Below are 21,380 nucleotides of genomic sequence, written 5' to 3'. Positions count from 1 at the left end.
GAATGAATAATTGAAGCACTTGAGGTGACTTTCTTAAGGTGTTTTCCATGATGTGATACCAAATTTCTGGTCCTCATTGTACTGTAAAGAAAAGACTCAGTTGCTTTCTGCCATGGATCCTTTTTTTTTTTTTTTTTTTTTTTGGTAAAAGAACTGGGGTGTGGGGCCTTCCTGGTGGCACAGCGGTTGAGCGCTGGGTTGCGAAGCTGCCCGCGGCCGCTGCGGTGCCAGTTCGATCCCCGGCTGCTCCCTGGCCACAGGAGGAGGGTCCCACATGGCGCGCAGACTCTCCTGCAGCCCGCTGCTCCCCTCAGCAGTGTACCTCGGTCCTTCTGCCTGCTCTGCTCCCCACTCTGGCTCTGGTGAATTCTCTCACCCTCCCGCACTTCTGACTGTACCCACTGCTTGTATAAATAAAAATAAATCTTTAAAAAATTAAAAAAAAAAAAAAAGAACTGGGGTGTGGGCCAGAGGTGTGGGGGCTGGGAGTGAGGGGGGCTGAGAGCGTTCACCAGAGACAAACTGGGGACCAGAATAGGCAAACACTGCTAAAGAAACAGTGGGAAAGACGGGAGAGGTCTGCTGTGCCATATGTGGGTTATATCCCTGGCCAGGGATCGAACTCAGGCCATAGTGGTGATAGCACTGTAACCCCTTGGCTACCAGGGAAGTTCTCTCCCCTGGATCTTAACTGTAGTTTTGTACTAGAAGTCAGAGAAGCCCACAGCACTCACTTTGTATTTGGATCATGATCACAAAATATTTGAAAATTCTTTCAAGGGACTCTTAACGGAATCCATTGTTAAGTCTTTGGAGACAGACTTAGGTAAGTTCTTGATTTTCTGTTTAATGCTTGCATGACTTTGGGCAAATTTTCTAAGCCTCAGTTTCTTGGTTTTTTTTTTAAAGATTTATTTATTTATACAAGCACTGGGTATAGTCAGAAGCGTGGGATGGTGAGAGAATTCACCAGAGCCAGAGCGGGGAACAGAACAGGCAGACCAATGAAATACACTACTGAGGTGAGCAGTGGGCGTGGCAGGAGAGGCCTGGGCACCATGTGGGACCCTTGCCGATGGCCGGGGATCAAACCGCGCTGCAGAGGCTGCTGGCAGCTTCGCAGCCCAGCACTCAACTGCTGCGCCACCAGGGGAGGCCCCTAAACCTCAATTTCTAAGCCATCAATATAACTAGAATAGTGTCTACCTCAAAGTTGTGTGGATCACAGTAAATGTCATGGTGTATAAAACATTTTACACAGGGCCCTGTACAGGGTAAGTGTGCAGTGGATGTTAGTTTTCTTTCTCAATCCTACTCCTCCCTGCCAACCTCCCCACTGTAGCCACTTGCTCACACCTAAAGTCAGTCACAGTATCACAAATCTATGTGCTAAAGAGGAAGAAACATTGCCCAAGCAAAAATGACGCTTGAAGTGCTCGCTTCGGCAGCACTTATACTAAAAATGACTTGAAATCCTGTGGTTTGAGATGACTGTAAATATCTCCACACCTTATTAATGCAGGATTTGGCAAACATTCTGTAGAGAGCTAAATAGTATTTCAGGTCTTTTGGCCATAGTTTGCTGGCGGTGTTAAAAGACTGCTATTACTATTCTTAAAAATAGCTACTTTAAATCATATAATGTTCTATATGATAGAGTATGATCAACAATGCCAGTGTATGTTTGTGTATCTAGAGATGTATGATATCTGCAATTCATTTTTAAATTAAGCAGATCTAGATAAAACAGAAAGGCAAAGCAAATACAGCAGTTAATTTGTGAATTAACACAAAGTTGTTAATTGTTGAATTTTTTTTTAAAGATTTATTTATGCATACAAGAGCCGGGGTGCAGGCCAGAAATGCGGGGGTGAGAGGATTCACCAGAGACAGATTGGGGAACAGAACAGGCAGACTGACCAAGTACACTGCTGAGGGGACCAGCGGGTGAGTCAGGAGAGGTCTGCTGCACCATGTGGGTTGCTCCCTGGCCGGCCAGGGATCGAACTTGTGCTACAGAGGCTGCAAATTGCTTCGTAGTGCGTTGCTTAACCCCTTGCGCCATAAGGGAGGCCCCCTGTTAATTGTTGAATTTAAGTGGAGGACATGTGAGTAATGTACTATGACTTTTTGTAAGTTTGTAAATATTCATACTAAAATGTCAGAAAACATGTATGTTTTAAGAAGACATTACCTTCCATTTTTTTCTGGTTGCTATTCTGTAGGATTTCAGAGTGACTTTGCAACATCATAAGACAGAATAAACACAAAGCTCTCTCTTGGTTTTTCTTCACCAAAATCACTGTTCCATGTTTCTGAGAACTCTGGAGCCACCTGCATTTATTGTGGTTCTGGTTTTTACTTGGTATGAGAATTAATAGTGATAGCCTGCATTCCCTCTTACAGCAAATACAAGTTTAACTGCTATTCATTGTTCAGTATACTGTTTCATTTCTTTATTGTGAAGCAATTCTGACTATCATATTCATTATTATCAACTACTATTTAGTCTGCAGATTAGGAAGTGGTCCACAAATAATTTGGAGCTCTTACCTGTTTAACTCAATCTTCACATTCATGAGTCATTCTGGGCATTAAACCCACATGGGTGGGGAGGAGAGGGACAGTGAATCTAAATGAAAAGTCCCTATAAACTCAGTGAATGTTGGTGACTTTCCAGTTAACTGAACACACATACAGTTGTACAAAAAATCATTAATCTTTAGAGAACAAGAGAGAATAAATACTACCTATTCATCTCCAGCCTTTCTGCCTCCATAGTAATAAAGAATCTGAAATATTTTTCCTGTACCCCCTCTGTTCAGAGTGGCAATGCTCCATAATGTGCGAGATTAAAAATAGGTGGACCAGAGAAACACTATCTCCTATTTTTTAATCATATTTTCCATTCATGGAAGCATTTATTTGTGTTTTTTTACACTTGGGTACCAAGAGCCCAGAGTACTTTTTTTTGCTATTTTACTGTGAAGGAATGGCAGTTTTAGAAAGCAGAAGAGTATTTGTAAAAGTTAAGTTTTTATTAATTTACATTTCTTAAAGTCAGTTTTTGAAATTTTATTGTAAAAGGGGGTTCCTATATTTCTAAGTATCCATAAAATACGAGATTTTACATATTTTCAATAATTTAAAAAGCCCACCATGTAATTTTATCTTTTTTTTTTTTAAAGATTTGTTTAGTTATTTATACATACAAGCACTGGGTACAGTCAGAAGCGCGGGAGGGTGAGAGAATTCACCAGAGCCAGAGCGGGGAGCAGAGCAGGCAGAAGGACCGAAGTACACTGCTGAGGGGAGCAGCGGGCTGCAGGAGAGGTCTGCGCGCCATGTGGGACCCTCCTCTAGTGGCCGGGGAGCAGCCGGGGATCGAAACGGTGCTGCAAAGGCTGCGGGCAGCTTCGCAACCCAGCGCTCAACTGCTGCACCACCGGGGAGGCCCCATGTAATTTTATCTTTAATAAAGTTGTACTACAGTATAAGCCATCAGTGTTTTTTTGCTTCTAACCAGATCTAATCAATGTAATAACATTGCATGTCACACTGATCAGAAAATGTCACTGATTACTTAATGAAGAAATAAATAATACATAATTTGTGACATCCAAATATGGGTGTGAAAACATACAAACAGTATCAAAGAAAAATGATAAAGGGAGTCTGGCAGTAAAAAGATTTATGAACTGCCCTCACAAATTATGGATCAAGGTACTATTAATCTTTAAATAATCACTGTGTCAGCTATAATCAGGCCTTATCATGGTTAGACTAGAAGATAGGACAAAATAGGTAAATACTAGGAGAGAGAGCAGTCAGGGAGGGGAAGTAGGGTATGCTTTGTATATATCTAGATACTTTTCTAAGTAAACTATCTCAGTTGAGCAGAAAAGGAATTTATTCTGTAGTTCAGGAAATGAACAAGAAGCCTGGAGAGCAAGACTCATCTGTATATTCTAGTAATGGGAATAGCACATTCTACAAACCATGGGCAGCACCCTAATCTTGATATGTTTTATTTTGGGTGATTTAACTGTTTAATGTCCCATTTCATCACCGTATAGGTTTCACTGGATGATGAGATATATGGAAGTAGTAGTACATCATAGAAACTAAACTATTCCCTTACTTGTCTCACAGTAAAGCAAGTTCTTTGATAAAAATATAATGCTGCATGTACTACCTTGATGGGTGTGTAATGTCTTGATACTATCCACTAAATGATTCTGGCAGAGGTACCTTGCAGGGAAAGCAAATCTAACCTAGTGTCTCATAGTAAAGAGACTATGTATTATAGTAAAGAAGACTGTTACCAAAGAGATCCAGTCAATCTTGCATGAGGTGACTTGTAGGTTCCCTAAAAATTTGGGTGCCGTTTCACAGTTCTACAGTTGGTTGTTCTTGCTGCTGGCAAATTATCACTCCATGTGTTAAATGGAATCATGGGGTGTTGAGCCTCTATCTGGCTTCTAATCCTGTCCTATAGGCATTTTATTCCTAAGCCTATTGAGCAAGCACTGGAGTGGCTCACGAGAAAGACTTCCTGACGTTCACTGGACACCTAAATATTATTGTTCATCTGATTATAAAATGCTTCCTTTGACAAAAATGGATGAGACTAATATTTGGCTAAAAAATTATCTCTGAGGAAAAGTAAGCAACTCCAGGTAACTCTTAAGAACTAATTGATGGGGAAAAATTGGGAACTTAACTGGGCACAGTTTAGCGTGAAAACATTAAGATTTAGAGAATTTCAACCTATGTATTTACATTTTAACTGATCTGTGAGTTACAGCATCTTTTGGGGAATAATGTGGCTTTGAAAAATTTAGTTAATAATTTCAGTGGAGAAACCTGGTAGATAATACCTTAACTTGCTAATCAAAGTTACCACCAATGTTAGAAAAAAACGGACATCATGTACGTTGGTGTGAATACACAAATAACGTCAGTGTATTCCAGCCCAAACTGTACCGCCTAAAAACAATCCAGAGGAAACATCAAACTCGCTTTGAGAAATGATTTACAAACTAAATGGCCTGCTCTCAAGATATGTCAAGGTCGTGACAGACAGAGACTGAGGGATTATTTCCGGTTAAAACAAACTAAAAAGCAAGCCAGCTTAATGTAATGTGCTGTCCTGGTTTGAATAGTTGAGCAAAATTGAATAGGGTGGATTAAATGGTATCATATCAACGTTAAATAAACTTCCTTGTGGTAACTGTACTGAAGTTAAGCAAGAGAAAGACTGTCATCGCAAATCTAGTCAGCCAATCAACAGCCAGGGGCCACGATCGCCTCCTCCCCTCCCCAGCTATTTAGTGATGTTTCAGGTGAGCTCTCCCACCTCTTCGCCTTCGCCTTCGCCTCGTCGGCTGGACCCCATCCCTATCCCTGCATCAGAGGCGTTTCTCCTCTGCCCTTACCACACCCTCCACCTCTCCTCCGGCTCCTAGCCTCAGTGCCCGTGCTCTCCCCTCCCTGCTCTTCCACCTGGCGCCGTTCCCCGTCCGCTCCGGGTGCGCGGCCCCCTCCGGTGCGCCCCCTGTGCGCTTGCGCCCTGCGCCCGCGGGAGTCCGGCGGCCGGAGTTGGAGAAACTTGGGCGCAGCAGGTGTGGTGCGCGCCGACCCCGGACTCGGGAGACCACGCCCGCGGGGCTGGCACAGGTGGCTGCGCTCCCCTGCCGGCGGCGGCGCGGCGATGGGCTGCTCCAGCAGCGCCCTGCGCAAGGCGGGGGACGGCAGCAGGCTCCGCAGCGGTGAGCGGGTCCCCTCTTCCCTCAGCGCCCCGGGCCTCCGGACGCTCTCTGGGTGAGGGAGGAGCGCGCGGTGGGAGGGCGTCGGAAGGATGCACCTCGCGCCCCCGGGCCCGGCAGGGGGCGAGCTCCTCTGTGAGGATGGGAGCGGCACCCGAGCGCCGCGCCGCGGCTCCCCGAATCTGGAGCGGGGCGACTGCCCCAGCCCGCGGTGGGCCGGGTGGGCTCGGCCGGGGGCCTGACGCCGGAGTGAACCTGTCCGCGGTGGGATGCGGGGCGTGAAATGGGCCTTAACTTGCGAAAGCTGCGTTCTCTTCATTTAGTCATTTCCTGTCCTTACAAATAGGCTCCTGTAAGTCGCCTAAGTTACGAAATTTCAGGTTCTCAAAAGGTGTCGATTCACTGGGAACCGTTAGTTTCTTGAGGGGAGGCATCAGACCCGTTTTTCTGTCAAGACCGACCCCTCGCCCTTCTGTCAGCGCTTCAGCCGCTGAGCCAAGGATGGCGGAGAGCATTCATTCCACCAGAGAGGTTCCTGCACGTTTGAAGAGGTCAGACGCTGTCCCCCCTGTCTTTGGGTTAAGTATTTCTTGGTCCAGCTGCATGGGATAAAAATGTAGCCATCACTGAATCTTCTAAAGAAATGCACCAAGTATTTTTTGAGCATCTGTTATATAACAGCCAGCTGCTTGGCGAGATGGTAGAGATACTCGTACCCTACCTTTGTGGGCTGGGGGTGGAAGAGACAGAAAATAAAACAAGTTAAATGATTAAGATCATTTCTGATAGTGACACATGCTGTGAAATAATAAAAGCAGGTTAATGAGCTAGAGAACGATTGCCTTTCAAACCCTAAACTCACTTAACTTTTGAGTGGCTAACATTTAGGATGAATCTCAGAAGTTAGTCAAGCAGATTTCTTTAAGCTTGTTTACAGTCTTCTTTGAGGCGAACTTTAGTAGGAATTTTATACTCTTGTTAATTCCTCTTCACAGGTCTTCTTTTAGCACCTCCTGTTATCCCAATTACCCAGAAATCTCTCTCTCTCTGACTTTGTTGTAAGGAGCACAGGCTTTCTGTTTTTATTATTTGTTTTTTTTATTGTGATAACAATGGTTAAACGATGTATATGGTTTAGGGGTATGTAGCCACACCTCTTCAGATGTCTGTTACCACACCACCTCCACCAAGAGCACACAGTTTTCATGAATGCCATGTCAAAACTTAGTGTGGACCCGCCAGAAATAGGGGTGTGGCAGTCATTTTTGTGGTATATGATAATTTATTACTAGTTCAGTACATCTCGGGAAGCAATAAAAAGGTTGAAATAAGCAACAAGATTAAAGCCATAGGTAAAAGTGATTCCAAATTCCTTGTCTATGACAACAATGTGAAGAAATGGAAAAATCCATCCCCAGTGTACAGTACATGCTAATCTAAGAGATAAAAGTCTCTGTACCCAAGTATGCTCTCAAGAAACCTGTACAAGCAACAATTTCTTTGATGTTTTATGTTTTATGAAATCAGGTTGATTTTTTATTTTGTTCCATGATAAAACTTTTAGTTTCAATATGAAAAACAGGGAAAATTGACACTTCAAGAAGATAACATTTTATTAATTTGGCTGCTCCTATCTCCCGCCATGGCCAGGTATCCTAAGAGTAGCATCTTGGTTTAAAAAGCAGAGTGCTAAATCATCATAATAGATTTTTAAAACATATATTTCAGGGACTGTTACTCTTAAGGAGGGGTAAAGTAGGAATGGGATTCTTCAGAAAAGAATAATGTTTTAAAAAACGTTTTATTATCAATTTCAATAACCATTCACCTTTCATGTTTTATTTGTGCATTCATTCTAAGTTCTAAGTGCATTCATTTTAAGTTCTCATAGGTGTTATTCTGAAAGGAATATTAAAATGCCTGACAACCAGTTCTAGAGCATAGAAAATTAATTAATACACTGCATAAATTGCTCACCACAATATTGAATCAATCAACAGGTGTATTTTGCTTCTAATCCTCAATCAGACAATACTCTTTTGTAATTGGATACTATTGTATGTTCATCAACATTTCAACATCATGATCTTGGAGGCCTGATAAATAATTCATTCCTATTTCTTCTACTCAAAACTTCGTTGAATTCTGTATACAGCCCAAAGCCTGTGTGTGCTTTAGATGAAAATAGTCCAAGTTTGTTAAATGTCCTGTGCATGCCTTAACTTACTGTACCCCAGTGCCTAACAATGCCTGGCACATAATTGTCCAATAAATTACTTCATTTAATCCTTATAACAATGTTATATCAAAGTATTATGATGATCAAAATTTTATAGATAAGAGTAAATAATTTGCCCAAGGTCACAGGGCTCTGAAAGAGTCAAAGTTGGGCTGTGAACTCAGGTGCTATGATTCCAGCCTATAATAACTAGATTTAAATTTTTTTTTTGCCTCAAATCTCTCTGGATTCCCATTAGATGTGTGGTCATCAACTGGGCAAATAGCAAAAGAAATATAATAAAATATAATATAGTGTTTATTTTAATGTAATACATTTAATATTATGGTAAAGTATTATAATCCCAAATTATGATATTTTAATAAATATACACATGTAATATGTAATATAGACATATTAACTTGTAATAAATATTAGAATAAATCTCCCTGTTAGAGTCAGTTAGAAGTAGATTGGAAGAAGGCAAAAAATATGAAGTTTATATTTGCTCCCAAATTCTCACTGGCTTAAGAACTGTTATACATGATTTATTATTAGCCTACAAACAAAAGAATCATAAAATAATGGGTTGGACTGGATTATCTCTGATAATTTTATTATTTTTTAAAGATTTATTTATGCATACAAAAACTGGGGTGTAGGCCAGAGGTGTGGGGCTTGAGAGGATTTACCAAAGACATAGTGTGGAACAGAACAGGCAGACTGACTGAGATGCACTGCTGCAGGGAGCAGTGGGAGAGACAGGAGAGGTCTGCTGCACCATGTGGCCAGGGTTTGAACTCCTGCAGAAGCTGCTGACAGCTTCATAGTGCTGAACTTAACCCCTTGCACCACCAGGGAGGCCCCTCTGAGAGCTCTTACAACTGAAATCCCATGACACAAAAATAGAGGTTCTTATTTTCTGCATGCCACTTTAAGTCAGATAACAGCCACAGGTTAAGTAGCTGTTAAGCGACTAGTATGCGGTGACCTTTGCTCACATATTTTTATATCAGACACTGAACCCCACCAAGCTTGTTCCCATCATTCCATTACCTCCAAAGGCCACTGGTTAGGGAAAGAGGTGTGGGGGTGCACAGAGACAAAAGTGAAGACTGACCTCTGGTGGTAAATAATTATCCAGTGCTATTCAAAATGAAAAACAGGCCCTGGTTCCTGGTGGTCAAACATAAAGTTTTACTGAATACCCTGTAAGGTGTGAGGAAAGAGGTTCCCCTCCACCAAAGGATGGTTAGATAAAGACTGAATCTGGAATTTCTTGTGTCTGTGGAAGTTCTGAATACTAGGGCAATCTTTTGTTCAAAATTTCCATTCTGGGCCTCCCCAGTGGCACAGCGGGTTGAGCACAGCACTGTGAAGCTGTCAGCAACCTCTGCAGGGCGGGTTCGATTCCCCGGATGGAGAGATTCCCACATGGTGCAGCAGACCTCTCCTATGGAGCCGGCTCCTCCCCTCAGAGGTGCTTTCCATCTGTCTGCCTGTTCTGCTCCTGGCTCTGTCTCTGGTGAATCCTCTCACCCTCCCCTGCCTCTGGTCTGTAACCCAGCTATTTTATGAATAAAAATTGAATCTGAAAAAAAAAAGAATATGTAAAAAACAAAAAATTCCATTCTATTCAGTGTCCTGAGCATCTTGGTGGAATCTGAATGCAAAGGTTTTGTTGACTGGGCAGACTTTAATGGACCCAAGGGTCTCTAGGCTTTTGCATCCAAATCTTTCTCCCACTGCTGTCAGTCCCCTGCTTATATGTGTAATCACTACTCTGCTGTTTCTTAATATAAATGCCATCATTTATGGCAGACTTCTTCCTGAGATTTTACAGCTGAAGCACCTATGTAGACAAAACAACCAGATGGTAATTATTGACAAATTCATCTCTAGGTGAATGTGTACATTTCCACTGACAGCTATAATCATGTGTTTGTTCTCACCTGAACCCTTACTAGCTGCTTAGAGTCCATAATGCTTAGGCAATAGGATGAGGCTTGAATTTCACCCAGTTATGTAAATTGTTCTTTGCAGAGATACCAGTATTTTCATACAATGAAATTTCCCCGTATTTCCGTACTGAATAAATATTTTTTCTTTGTAATTGAAGAACAAACATCATTAACTTTAAACTTCATTTTATAGGGTTTCTTTCATATAGATATTATATAAATGAAATTTCTTTCTTTTAAGTGCTAGAAGACTCTGGACTAAGTCTTGTATGACTTTGTGTTCCTTCTAGAGCCTGGCACACAGAGAATGCCCAATAAGTCTTTGTGCTCAGCCTGGTGATCATATATAGTGAATTAGATGGACTGTAAGAACTGTGCATAAAGTTAAAAAAAATTGATGACAGTTGAAAAATATATGCAGTGAAAAATATACTTCCCACCTCATCCCTATTGGCTGCTTAATTCCAGTCACACCTATACTTTTATTAGGATTTTTGGGGTATATTTTTACAAAGTTTCTTTATGCTTTGCAAATGGCATTTCCCTCTCCCATCCTTTTCAACAAAATGTAATGTCTTATTCCCCCTGTTCTTCACCTTGTTTTTTCAAATGAAATCTTTCTGTGTTGACATATAGAGAAATTCTTTCTCCTTCTTTACACTGACCAAATAATCCATTGTGTGATTTATTTAACCAGTCCCCCATTAAGGAACATTGATTGGTTTCCAGTCTTTTCCTGTTGTAAACTTGGCTACAATGAATTCCTTTATACATATATCATTTGACTGTACGTATGTATGAATGTAGCGTAATTTCTCAGAAGTGGCATTACAAGGGCAAAGAGTATGTTTTTGTAATTTTGAGAGATAACTGCCAAAATGTTTCCATAAGGGTTGTATTAATTTATACTCTTATCAATAATACAATAAATATTTCTCTGAAATTGAAGGCTTTCTGACATTAATGCAGCTACATCAAAACATGGGCATAGAGGGCCTCCCCGGTGGCACAGCGGTTGAGCGCTGGGTTGCGAAGCTGCCTGCAGCCTCTGCAGCTCCTGTTCGATCCCTGGCCACAGGCGAGAGTCCCACATGGCGTGCAGACCTCTCCTGCCGCCCGCTGCTCCCCTCAGCAGTATACTTCGTCACTCTGCCTGTTCTACTCTCCGCCCTGGCTGTGGTGAATTCTCTCACCCTCCTGTGACTCTGACTGTACCCAGTACTTGTATAAATAAATAAATAAATCTTTTAAAAAACAAAACAAAACATGGGCATAGAGCAACAGAAAGGAGACAAGATAGAAGAACCTACTTGGTTCCATGTAGTTTAGTCTATCCTCTCATATTATCCCCACAAAAGCCTTCTAAAGTAAACATTTGTATCACCAAATACAGCTAGAAAACTGCAACCTAGTGAGGATAAGTCATTTGCTCAAAGTCTCAGAACTAGTCAGTGATGGAGCTGGGGCTTTAGCCCAGTGTGTGTGATTCCGAAACCCCTATTCTTTTCAAATTCCATTTCCCTTTGGGATCTGGGGCCTAGGAAAAATGCAGTATGTATGTGTTGAGTGTATGGATGGGTGAGTGGATGGGTTGACAGAGACAGGGCCTCAGGGGAATGAAATGACTACTTGGAAAAGCAGAGGCAGAATAGGAATCAGGAGCCAGGAATAACTCACTGGAAGGTGACATGGACCAGGAGGGCCTAGAAAGGAGAATGTTGGATTGTGAAGAGGGTCTGTTAGTCATGCAGGAAAAGGCAAACACAGTTATACAAAGCTTTAGTGTGTTCTGTTAGATCATGCTTCTGGGTGCCACACATCTCAGCTTCTGTGTACACTTTCACTTCTATGTTAATATTTTACAATATCAGGTTTAAAATAAAAACCCAGCACTGTGGGGTTACGGAAAGGCTCACCAAACCTGATAAAAAGCTTCAAACTTGGCCAGCCTTCAAATCATGCTGTGATAAATGTAGGTAGTTCTAGGTAATAGTTTCAAGGCAAAATCTCCGAATGTGGCTGTCCAAGCCAGCCTTAAAGTCTGGAATGTTACCATCATGGTCTCAGAACCTTCTTTATCTCCAGTATCATTGCTGTTGTTCATGTTCCTTGAACCCCTCCTTGGGAATTGCCATCAGGTTTTAGAGTTCACTGTTTTCTTTATTTTTTAAGGATGTTAGTACTTTGCCTTTAAGGGTGAAGATTGAATTTTTTTTTTTTTTAAAAAGCACATATTTTTAAGAGTGAAAACTCCCCATACAATTCCCACTCCCCTTATTTTGACCCTAATCCCTCCCCCCACCTCACCCCCGGAGTGTGTCTCTGGTTTATAGTTGCTTGTTGATTTTGATTTTTACTTTATTAAATACCAGATGGTTTCATTCATAGCAGGAATTTAGAAGATCTAAATAAGGGACCAGGAAACTGTCTTTTTTAATAGCAAACACTTTGTTAATTTCAAAAGTGATATTTCACACACTAGCTTTTTTTGAAGTAAGAATTCATCTTATAGGATTATAAAAGAAATCAAAGAAAATGAACTAGAAAATCAGATATGAAGGAGGTAACCATTTTGTCATGGCTTGGTGACTGGCTCTTTGGTTCTTTTTTTTTTTTTTTTAATAGAGGCATGTTTTTTATTTATTTATTTATTTTATTCATTTGTTTATACATGCACTGGGTACAGTCAGAAGCGCGGGAGGGTGAGAGAACTCACTAGAGCCAGAGCGGGGAGCAGAACAGGCAGAAGGACCGAAGTACACTGCTGAGGGGAGCAGCGGGCGGCAGGAGAGGTCTGCACACCATGTGGGGCCCCCCCTCTGTGGCCGGGGAGCAGCCGGGGATCGAACCGGCGCTGCAGAGGCTGCTGGCAGCTTCGCAACCCAGCGCTCAACCGCTGCGCCACCGGGGAGGCCCTGGCTCTTTGGTTCTTAAAGGTCAAGCTTTCTCCCTTGGCAGGAGCCCTGCATCTCTACATGTGCTTATCGAGTGTTCCAGAAGTATCTTATGACTGTATGTTCTAGTTTCACTACAGTTCAATGTCTACAGTAGGTTTACCTTCAAATTTTATTACATTTACTTTGTGACAGACAAGACTAATTTTACATGTATCAATTCAGATCGTTCTGCCAAAACAGAAAATTGGTTTGTCTTTTTTTTTTTTTTTTTACCTTTTATGGGATTTTTTGCTAATGGTTTCATGCATTGATTGTATGGGATATTGCTTACACTCACCGCTCCTCAAACATCAGTACCTTGTTAATATCTGCCAACTGATAGAACTTACCCTGGGGGATTAACTTTTGTGCCTAGGCACACAAGGACAGTATTTTTACATACTTTGATGAGGGAAAAGGAAAAAATAGCCCAACTACAATATCACCATTGGCAGTGTCACAAATGTTTGTTGGATGGTTGGAAAGTGATAGAATGGAATTGAGAAGAAAGCAAAGAAGATGAAAAGGAAGATGAGTGGATTCCCCCCTTGGAGCTGATTCTTGGTTCCCAAAGTTCAAAAGCTACAAGAATCTAGGACTGGTGAGAAGGGAAAATATTAGATCTCTAGAAAACCCAGCAGACATACCAGTGAGGTGTTTGGCATGTCCACTATATCTTAGCAATGGGGTAGGAAATATTGACCTCAAGTTTTCTCGTTGCTGGGGGGAATCTTTTCATTTCTGATTAGGGTAATGGACTGAGTTCAAAAGCTTCAGGTATGTTAGCTCTAGTTCTAATCCCTTCTGTAATAATGCCTAGTACTTACATTCTCTGGGCGCTTATCACAATGGTGCTTACAGCCAGGTTCTGTTAGTTCAGCTGTCACAACAAATTTGTACATAGATCAACTTACAACAGAATAAAGAGAGATCATAAACAGCAAAGGATTAGGCCCAGAGCAGTGTAGGATTTGATAAAATGTAGAATTCAGAAAAAAGACACATCTTTAAACGTTGATTTGGATGTGGAAACAATTAATCTGGCCACAATATTTATTATGTAAAAATATAGGCTAGGTACAGAGTGTCTCCTGTTAACAAAAGATCTCCTGCTTTTCCAGTTAGACTGCTAGAAGAAATGATGGCGGGTACCTTCCTCTACCTCCAGGACACATATTGGGGATTCACAAGACCTTATGAGCAGACTGTGTGAAGATGCTTGGGTACAAGATCATGCATAGGGACCAAACTATAGGGAGGGAGTTATTTGAATTTTCCTGCAGATAAATAAATAAACTCTAGAATATCAGGGATCATAGCTTCCTTTTTAAATGCTGTAACCACTGTGCTCAGTCTGGAGCTGGCATGTAGTAAACACTTGATGAATATTTGCTGAGTAAATAAAATCAAAACCAACAAATAGAAGGAAGCACATTTATATAAAAGCTGCCGGTTTTTATTAACACCACTCAAATTGGCCAGATCATGACTGCATTGTGGACACTACTCATGATCTACTAGTAATCGTGTTCTAAAACTTACAGTAACAACAGTTTCATAGATCAACAGCAACTTCATAGTGTTTAGGGAACTGTTTATCTATGCCCTTTAACTTTGCAGCTCTTTCTTTCTCTTGCTAAGTTAGCAATAATTCATTGACATGGCCACTGCTAAACCAAAAAGAACTTTGTGAAATTAGAAGATGTACTCCCCAACCCTGACACATGCAGCTTTGCAGGTTCACACAGGCAGGAGTTCATCTCTCCCTTACCCCTTCAACAGGACATGCCTATGCAGTGAGAAACCTGCATAGCCCCAGACTGTGTACATGTTTGCTGAGGACCTTCTCATATCAGACTCCACGTCAATGAGTTACATACATTATCACACCAGACAATTCTAACAAACCTGAAAGACAGGCACAGCATACCCATTTTATAGATAAACTGAGGTCCAGATGTCTCAATGGCCCAAAGAAGAAAATGGTAGAGGGACCTTCCTGATGGTATGTGGGTTAAAGTCTCAGCATTATCAAGCTATGGTCAGCCACTGCAACATGAGTTTGATCCCTGGCCAGGGAGCTAACCCACATGGCGCAGCAGACCTCTCCTGACTCACCTGCTGCTCCTCTCAGCAGTGTATTTCAGTAGATCTGTCTGTTCTGCTCCCCACTCTGTCTCTGGTGAATCCTCTCACACACACACCCCCACCGCACTTCTGGCCTATACCCCAGTTCTTGTATGAATAAATAAATAAAAGTAAATCTAAAAAAAAAAAAAAATAAGAGGACGGTAGAATGAGGATTCACACCCAAAATCAGAACTGTCTGGAATGTTCTGCTCCAGCTGAAGAGAAGGGAGGAAGATCAAATGAATCTAAAAATTGTTTATCTTTCAGCTATTGAGGTATAAAAATGTTCTGAAAGATACAGAATCTAGTGCCTAAAAGGAAGTTTTTGTGGTAATTGTGGGCTTTATTGTTGTGTCCTTTGAGAAGTGTTTTGAAACAGCCATTTGTTTTTCAAACATTTCATTTACTTGCTCTGACCATTCTTCTTAAGAGTCTCAGAGAAAGGTGTTGTTATTAGGACAAGCACTTACTTTTCTGTTTGTTACCCACATCTGCTTGTCAGGGCCATCAGGTAAAGCATCATAATAATGGTGGCTGACACTGATTGTCACTTACTTGATGGCAGTCACTGTACTTGTGAACCCTCACACAGTCACTGTTCTTGTCCCACTTTATAAGTGATGAAAGGGAGGCACAAAAGGGCTCAAGAAGACTAGTAAGTGGAGGTACCAGGATTTAAGTTCACTACATGATAGTGATAGGTGTTATTTTCAAGGTTACAGATCTCCATCACCTCTTTTAGAGCAGATTACTCTCTTCTTCCACATAGGAAAAATAACTATGGGTCTTTGTTAGGAACCATTATCTCCAAAATTCAGTCTTTCATTTTAAAATTCAGTCTAGTGCCATCAATATTTATATTAATCAGTATAAATTATAAAATGAATGTGTCATTCTCTTCTAGTATTTTCTCTATTTTTGTGTCATTATTTTACCTTTTCTAGGATGGTCACGTAGAGTTTTATTCATGTAGTGAAATCAGTGCCAATACCACATCCTCCACTAGAAAGGTACAATTTGTCACAAAGGATCCACATTGACATGTCCATATCACCCAAAGTCCACAATTTACATTAAGATTTGTGTGATTATTTTAAAGCTATTTTAGCTCCTTTGGGCTATGCCAAAGAAATATTAGAGACTTTCCTTTGTAGTATTTCTCAGCTTGGTTAACTATTTTCAGGCTGTGATATGAAAAATGATATGAAGAGGACATTTGCCTACTTCATGTATGCTGTAAAATAAGGTAAAGTATGCAAGAGTGAAAATACTATAATCACAGGGACACATGTTCTAGTTAGGGCAAAATTGATAGAGCCCTTGGACACTTTTGACACTACATGTGGATACATATATTTTTACAAAGTTTTTGGTTTGGGGAGGGGAAACTTGATTTAGTCTGAAAACATAATAGATTCTTAAAAATGTAAAATTTTGTGTGTTGACACATTCCTTGCCCCTCCCTAAGGCAACCATCACCAGAACCTCCTTTGTGTGATAGCTAAATAAATTGTCATAATGAATTTCTTTATAGATTGGAAATGACTTTTGTGAGACTGGAAGTGGAGGTGTGAGAAGGACTGAGGTGTAGGCCAGAGGTGGGGGGCGGGTGGAGAGGACAGTGTGAGGATCACCAGAGACAGAGTGGGGAGCAGAACAGGCAGATTTTGATAAAATACACTGCTGAGGGGAACAGCAGGCGATACAGAAGTCTGCTCTGCCAGAAGGGTTAGCTTCCTGGCTGGATCGAACTGAGGCCTCAGTAGTGATAAGTGCTGAGAATTAACCCCTAGGCCACCAGGGAGACCCCTAAACTACAGAGTTTTAAAGTTTAAGACGAGGTGTTTGAGTTGAAGATAGTAAAGTGATTTGATTTGGGGAATGTTGGAGTCACAGCATGGCCATTCTGTACTCTTGTACCCAGGACTCTTTAGTGCTATTAAGTGTACTTCTTAACATCAATACAATTACTCAAGATAGAAACCAAAATGATAATTTGTATTTTTTCTTTTCTTTTCAAATGAATGATCAAAAAATAACTTCAAGTATGTATTTTTCAACCACAGAAGTAAATGAGTCCTGCATTGCCCAACCCAAGCCATGCACACTGGAAAGAGAATCTACTTTTTATGGCAAGACACAAAGGGAAAGCCGGCCTCCATCAGAGAAGCTCAAGATTTCAGTGGTATCTACAGGTAATGGTGTAAACTCCCTCTGTGAACAGCCCCCGACAAAGGATGCTGTAGCCCAACCAGGATCCACAGAGAACACTCAGCTTCCAGAGAGAACCAAAGAGCGTGGGCCGTCTCAGCCAGGTGGCAAAGATGATACTCAGGGGGCAGAAGAAAAGAAGGCAGTGGAAGTAGTCACAGAGTTGGAGCCTTTAAAGGGAAATGCTGAGATTGAACCTATTGGAACAGAAGCCATGTGTCAGCCTTTGAGGACAGCAGGACAGAGTGAGTCTCCTGGAGCAGTGGAAGGCACTGAGAACATACAGTGTGCTGCAGAGATGAGACCTCTAGGAACAGCTGAGAAAAGTCCTCCTCTGGAAGCAGCTAGAGAACTACAAGCTCAAGATGAAGTGGCACAGGATGAAGAGTCTCTAATCCCAGAAACAGTTCCCAAAGAGACTGAATCTCCAGAAATACTGGAACAAAGTAATCAGCTTGTAGAGAACAGTGAAGAGCAGCAACTAGGAAAAGAAGAGCAGTCCAAATTTCTAGCAGCTGCCAAGGGAAATGAATCTGCAGAGGTGTTGGAGAGAAGTCAACTTGTGGAAGGAGCAGAAGAGCAGCAACTTCAAGAAACCATGGGAAAAGATATGCAGTCCCAACTTTTAGAAACAATTCCCAAAGAAAATTCTCCAGAAATATTGCAAGGAAGACATTTTATGGAGTCAGCTGTAAAGAATGATTTGCTCCATAAAACTTCAGAAGTTCCAGGAAACATGGAGCAAATTCAACCTGAAGGGGTAGTTGGAAGCATGGAACCACCAGTAGAAATTTCAGAAACAGAAACAACTGTGGATGTGGTCAGGGAAATTCATACCAATGAAGAGGACCAACACATTGAAGGTAATAGTTATGCAGTCAGAGAGTCAGGATATTTTGGTGTGCTCCATAAGAGATCATTTCTAGGGGTGAACGAGGCTTGAGCCACAGAGATTAAAGTCTGAATTTCAGATGGTTGAAGTTCATTTGAATCAAACCAAAAAAGGCTTCCATACCTGGAAAACAGGTGGTCAGCTCTTTCCAACAGATAATTTCTAAAGCATAGTCAGTGTCCACATTTTTAATCTAGCTTTATTGTTGAATGGAATTGAATATTGAATGTAACATGTTAAAACATCTGAATTTCCTGAGTTTGTGCCTCTTCAGGCCCCAGATATGGTATATGAGGATCCAAAGTAAAGATGAATAGATGGTTAATGGAGTTATTGACTTTCTAATGACAGAAATCACAAATAATGGTTGTTAGAGTGTAATTTTCATCTTTGCCATCTTATCCTTGGAAAATTAATGTTCTCTGATAGCCTTTTTATTTTTATGAGACTAGAGAAAATGTATGTCGTGGCAAATTTTATTTTTAAAAAAAGATTGAGTTAACATTAGTTTATAGCATTACATATGTCCCAAGTGTACATCATTATAAATCAACATCTTATATACACTGCATTTAAATTCAACACTAAATGTTTAGTTCTATCCCTCACATCCAATTGCCACCTCTTCCCTGACTAGCCCTCCACCTCCTCCTTCCTTCTGATAACCTCTAATTTGGTCTTGTAGCCTAAACATTTATTTTTGTTTTATTTAGCGTATAGTGTTTTTAAAATGTACTTTATAAGTAGAAAACAAATGGTGTCTATACCATTCTTTGTTGGAGTTATAATTTTAAAAAATAACATTTTCTTCTGGGGCTGTTATTTACATTTTGTAAAATTAACTTTCGCTACAGTGTAATTCAATGAAGCTTTCACCCACCCATCCTTAAATCTTTCACTTATTAATGCAGCAGTTTTTTGGGTTTTTTTTTTCAGCGTTAAATTTCTTTTTAAAAATTTTAAAATTATATATATATATATATTTTAAAGATTTATTTATTTATTTATACAAGCACTGGGTATAGTCAGAAGCACGGGAGGGTGAGAGAATTCACCAGAGCCAGAGTGGGGAACAGAACATGTAGACTGACTAAATATACTGCTGAGGGGAGCAGCGGGCACAGCAGGAGAGATCTGCGCGCCATGTAGGACCCTTGCCGGCGGCCAGGAATCGAACTGGTGCTGCAGAGGCTGCGGGCAGCTTCGCAACCTAGCACTCAACTGCTGCACCACCAAGGAAGCCCAAATTTTATATATATTTTACATTGTGCTTCCATTTTTTACAATGCTTGCTTTCTACTCTCAGGTGTAGTCCCTGCAAAATTCCCGTCACCAAATCACCTGTGCACCATCGCCATAGTCTCCTGTGCAAGAACACATTCCCTTCCCTGTTTTGATCCCTCTGCCTCCCCCTCCCCTGCAGGGTGTCTCTGATTAGTAGTTGCCTCTTTGTTTTGTTTTTTAATTTATTATAATTTTTTTCCATGTCCCTTATTTTGTTCCCCTACCTTCCTCCTGTAAGTGGAACCATCTGATATTTTTCTTTTTCCTTCTGGCCTATTTCACTGAGCATAATCCCTTCCAGTTCCATCCACGTTGCTGCAAATAGCATGAATTTATCTTTTTTTGATTGCTGAATAGTATTCCATTGTGTATATATGCCACATCTTCTTGATCCAATCATCTATTTTTGGGCATTTGGGTTGTTTCCATATCTTACCAATTGTAAAAAGTACTGCAGTAAACATAAGGGTACAGGTATCCTTTTAAATTCGTTTCTGTGTCCTTAGGGTATATTCCTAGGAGTAGAATTGCTGGGTCACATGGGAGCTCCATTTTCAGTAGTCTGAGGAACCTCCACACAAGCTTTACATAGTAGTTGAACCAGTTTTAATGCAGCAGTTTTTGAGTGCCTAGTCTTAGACTAGGTGCTGGGGGTGCAGGAGGAGGAAGAGATAGTCCCCATTCTCCAGCAACTCACTGCATAGTGGAAACAAGGCAGAATGAAAACAAATCACCACAAACGATGAATGTGAGTGCTTTAATAAAAGTGTGTAAATGTGCTCCAAGGAGAACAGGGAGAAACAGTAAAGTATATATTTGTTAGACCAGGGCCAGCCAACTCAAAAGTTCTCAGGCCTAGGATAATGGTAATGGGTGAAGCAAGAGAAATGTGTAATATCATGGGGAGCCCCATTCTGTGAAAAGAGCAGTCTTGTGAAAAGAGCAGTCTTGTGAAAAGGTGCAGCTGCTGCCTGGCTCCACCCATGAGAGCGGGGCAGTGTTCCCAAAGCTGACCTCCTGGGAAGATAGATTTGCACGTGTAATGTCCAGATGTTGAATAGTTCTCAATTTTTAAATGTTTAATGATTGTTTTCTTTAAATACTAAAATGGCCAAACATGAGAGGTTTCTGAGTATCTCTAGATCACCTTTTGATTTAGATATGAATAAGGCTTTGTATTTGCAACATGTTCTATTGGCATTTCTTGGGTAGTTGTATATCCTGATGTTTTATGAGAGGATGCAAAGAGTGGGAGATAGTAAGAGACTTGGCCATTCAGAGAACCAGAGTAATTACCTTTCTTGAAACCACTGGAGAATCTTATTGCTTAGTTGTAAAAAGCAAGAGCTATTGCATTGGAAATCAGCTTTGAGGAACTTTATTATTAATGCTAGATGTTTAAGAGTATCTCCTCTCAATGTCTTCTTTGGTTACTTTTCCAGGTGAGACAGGAGAAAAAGTTGAAACAGAGATGGAGAACAAGAAATTGAGTGAAGGAACTGAAACAAAAGAAGAAGAAACAGGAGAATATATGGACCTTTCAGCAGCCACATAGATAGGTACGGTGAGAGGAGGGTGAATGGACACAGCATGTCAGAATACAGAAGACAGAAAAGTGGTAGTGAAACTTGTGGTTACAGATCTGATCTTTCAATATCTACATGTTTTACTTAAGGAATGTGGTGATCATGTTCTTAATTACATTGTTCCATAAAACCACTAAACTGTAAACAGTTTTTTTTAGCTTTTGGAAATAACTATCTCTTCAAAACTACAATAGCAAGAGACAATAACAACTAGGGTTGTTACACTCTCATAACTTAAGAGTCTGAGGCTGCTTTCTTCATTGTGGCAATGGATCCATTCAGTATAGAAAAGAGACCCTAAAAAGAAAGTGCAAACCTTTAGATATAGGTGACTGCAGAAAGTAGTTAGTGAATTTTAGGGCGGTCATGAAAATAAAGTCACACAGTAATAATT

General features: G+C 40.8%; 1 protein-coding gene across 1 annotated transcript; it reads left to right on the top strand.

The window, feature by feature from the left end:
* Window positions 1–5,713: 5,713 nt before the first annotated feature.
* ERICH5 (glutamate rich 5) lies at window positions 5,714–20,955 on the top strand (the record flags this gene model as incomplete). Its single annotated transcript, XM_084230320.1, has 3 exons — window positions 5,714–5,771; window positions 17,080–18,087; window positions 20,843–20,955. 3 exons carry the CDS (start codon window positions 5,714–5,716, stop codon window positions 20,953–20,955), a joined length of 1,179 nt encoding a protein of 392 aa, XP_084086446.1.
* Window positions 20,956–21,380: the final 425 nt, after the last annotated feature.

The sequence above is a fragment of the Talpa europaea genome, assembly GCF_964194135.1.
Source record: "Talpa europaea genome assembly, chromosome: 3".
Taxonomy (NCBI): Eukaryota; Metazoa; Chordata; class Mammalia; order Eulipotyphla; family Talpidae; genus Talpa; species Talpa europaea.
This window is presented reverse-complemented; position numbering and strand designations above follow the sequence as displayed.